The 3,295-nt window shown below is 43.0% G+C and overlaps 1 protein-coding gene across 1 annotated transcript; it reads left to right on the forward strand.

Annotated features, from left to right (window-relative positions):
* Window positions 1-6: 6 nt before the first annotated feature.
* Window positions 7-2,600, forward strand: LOC100789206 (probable alpha,alpha-trehalose-phosphate synthase [UDP-forming] 11). The gene is made up of 3 exons (XM_006593492.4): window positions 7-1,602; window positions 1,700-1,973; window positions 2,145-2,600. Exons 1-3 carry the CDS (start codon window positions 89-91, stop codon window positions 2,448-2,450), a joined length of 2,094 nt encoding a protein of 697 aa, XP_006593555.1. The 5' UTR covers window positions 7-88; the 3' UTR covers window positions 2,451-2,600.
* Window positions 2,601-3,295: the final 695 nt, after the last annotated feature.

Genomic DNA, 3,295 nt, shown 5'->3' on the forward strand with positions numbered 1-3,295 from the left:
CTGCGTCCCAACGTTTATACCTTCAGAAATTCACAACAAATTCTACCATGGTTTTTGCAAGCATTACCTGTGGCCACTTTTTCACTACATGCTACCCATGTCGCCGAGCCAAGGCGCGCGTTTCGACCGCGAGCAGTGGAAGGCGTATGTGCTCGCGAACAGGATCTTCGCAGAAAAGGTCACCGAGATTATCAACCCGGACGAGGATTATGTCTGGGTTCACGATTACCACCTCATGATACTACCCACGTTCCTCCGGAAGCGGTTCCACCGTGTGAAGCTGGGCTTCTTCTTGCACAACACGTTTCCGTCGTCGGAGATATACCGGACTCTACCCGTTCGCGAGGACATCCTCCGCGCGTTTCTGAACTGCGACCTGATCGGGTTCCACACCTTCGACTACGCGCGACATTTTTTGTCGTGTTGTAGCAGGATGCTGGGGCTGGATTACGAGTCCAAGAGGGGTTACATTGGGTTGGATTACTACGGTCGCACCGTGACGGTTAAGATCCTCCCCGCGGGGATTCACATGGGGCTCTTGGAGTCGGTGTTGTCTTTGCCGCAGACGGCGTTAAGGGTGAAGGAATTGAAGAAGGAGTATGAAGGAAAGGTTGTGATATTGGGAGTGGATGACATGGACTTGTTCAAAGGTATTAGTTTAAAGTTCTTAGCTTTGGGGAAGCTTCTGGAAGTGGATGAAAGCTTAAGGGGTCGTGTGGTGTTGGTTCAGATTCTGAACGCGGCGAGGAGCAGAGGGAAGGACATTCAGGACGTGAAGAACGAGAGCGAGGCCATTGCCAGAGAGATCAATGAGAAATATTCACAACCGGGGTACCAGCCTATTGTTTACATCAATGGACCAATCTCCACGCAGGAGAAGGCTGCGTATTACGCTGTTTCTGAGTGCTGCGTTGTGAATGCGGTGAGGGATGGGATGAATTTGGTGCCTTATGAGTACACTGTTTGCAGGCAGGGGAGTTTTGCTTTGGACAAGGCGCTTGGCGTTGAAGGTGAGGATAAGAAAACCCTTAAGCAGAGCGTTATCATCGTGTCTGAGTTCATAGGGTGTTCCCCTTCGCTCAGTGGAGCCATCAGGGTGAATCCGTGGAACATTGATGAAGTCGCTGAGGCCATGAATTCGGCTGTCACAATGTCGGAGGCAGAGAAGCATTTGCGCCACGAGAAGCATTACAAGTACATAAGCTCTCATGATGTGGCTTACTGGGCAAGGAGTTTTGATCAGGATTTAGATAGAGCTTGTAGGGAGCATTACTCTAAGAGGTATTGGGGTGTTGGATTGGGCTTGGGGTTCAGAATTGTTGCTTTGGATCCTACCTTTAGGAAGCTCTCTGTGGATCACATTGCCTCTGCATATAGAGATACACACAGTCGATTGATCCTTTTGGACTACGATGGCACCATGATGCCGCAGGCGACAATCAAGACTCCGAGCAAGGAAGTTATTACTGTCTTGAATTATTTATGCAGTGATCCTGAAAACATGGTGTTCATTGTGAGCGGCAGGGATAAGGATTGCTTGAGCAAGTGGTTTTCTCCATGTGAGAAATTGGGTCTCTCTGCTGAGCACGGTTACTTCACTAGGTACATTGGATTTCCATTTTATGGAAAATTTGTAAATTTTGGGCTTTGGTGTTTTTTGTTGTTGATGATAGTCTTTTTGTTCTTTGCTTGTTGGCAGGTGGACCAAGGATTCTCCTTGGGAGACTTGCGGATTGACGACCGATTTTGAATGGAAAATGATTGCAGAACCTGTGATGGCGCTTTATACTGAAGCAACTGATGGTTCCTTCATTGAACATAAAGAAAGTGCAATGGTTTGGCACCATCAAGAAGCAGATCCTTATTTTGGATCATGCCAAGCAAAAGAGCTTCTTGATCACCTGGAGAGTGTGCTTGCCAATGAGCCAGTAGGGGTTATAAGGGGACAACATATAGTTGAAGTTAAACCTCAGGTATACTTAAATTTAGGCCTAAACAATGGAACTTACAATGTGTATTGCTTGCTTAGAAAATGGTTTGTTTTGTTTCGAAGAGACAGACAGAAAGAGTATTCATTTTAATTGGGATGATAAGGTGAACTTTCTAAAGGTGATTGGTTGAATTGTTTGTTGTATGAGTTGCAGGGTGTGAGCAAGGGTAAAGTGGTGGAAGACCTTATCTCAATCATGCGAAGTAAGGGGAAGTCACCAGATTTTCTACTGTGCATAGGAGATGATCGCTCAGATGAAGATATGTTTGAAAGCATTGCTCTTTCAGTATCTAATCCAGCTCTTTCCACCATAATATCAAAAGTGTTTGCATGCACTGTTGGACAAAAACCAAGTATGGCCGAATACTATTTGGATGATACTAGCGAAGTAATCAAGTTACTTGAAGGACTTGCAACTGCAGCAGGACCTTCTGCGTCCATAATTTATCAGGATTTGTGAGGAACATTATAGAAACTGATACAGAAAAACAATCTTGTACAGAATGATATACTTTCATAGGTGGATTTTAAAAGGTCAATACTTAGAAATTTACAGATTAGCTTATTCATGTTTTTCACATAACTTGCAGTAAAAAATTTCTTTTTTGTATGACAAGGATTATGACTTTCTGCACCGTTCAATGAAAACACGCCTAACAGCAATCTTTCAACAATAAAATAAGGTTTGAGGAGGAGACAACTAAGTTTGTTGATAAATGATGGTAGGTGGATTAGGTCTTGGGCAGTGTCTGACAATTTTATGAATTAAAACTACCATTACTCTATTATTTTCGTTGACTGCCAGCGGAAGTTTCCTTGGTTTCTGAATGAAACTTGCAACACTTATTTTTTTAATCGTTGGACCGTAGTCGTTGATGTTGCAAATTGTAGGGAAAAAGTACTCTTTGGAGTTTAATTAAATTTAGGCACGAGTTTCATATGATGAGGCTCAAAGCACGCCGTTGGTGTATGGAAAAAGCTGCAAAATCGTAACAGGCTGGCAAACTTGTTTTTCCTTGCAAAGAACTTGTGACAGATGCTACAGTGTGGGTGAGAGAGTTAATCACTTAAATTGTCTACATTCACCAGAACTCGTGTCTTTTAAGAACATAAACTTTTTATTTTTATTTTTTTTACCAATGTACAAAACAAGTAATAACAACCAGGAATCAATTTTAACTTGGGGTACCGTCCTCACAGTACATTTTGAAAATGAAAATTACCGTTTATCAATCAATGCAAATCACCAGATGTTCAAACATCTCTGCCTTATCTTGTCTAGCCAGTTTTTTTAGGCTGTACATG

Source organism: Glycine max, chromosome 13, assembly GCF_000004515.6.
Source record: "Glycine max cultivar Williams 82 chromosome 13, Glycine_max_v4.0, whole genome shotgun sequence".
NCBI classification, from domain to species: Eukaryota; Viridiplantae; Streptophyta; class Magnoliopsida; order Fabales; family Fabaceae; genus Glycine; species Glycine max.

What these genes read in the sequence shown, in the direction of transcription:
- LOC100789206 (XM_006593492.4), top strand. Translation starts at nt 89, where the DNA reads ATGCTACCCATGTCGCCGAGCCAAGGCGCGCGTTTCGACCGCGAGCAG. An exon ending in GAGCACGGTTACTTCACTAG is followed by an intron (nt 1,603 to 1,699) that starts GTACATTGGATT and finishes GCTTGTTGGCAG; the next exon opens with GTGGACCAAGGATTCTCCTT. An exon ending in TAGTTGAAGTTAAACCTCAG is followed by an intron (nt 1,974 to 2,144) that starts GTATACTTAAAT and finishes TATGAGTTGCAG; the next exon opens with GGTGTGAGCAAGGGTAAAGT.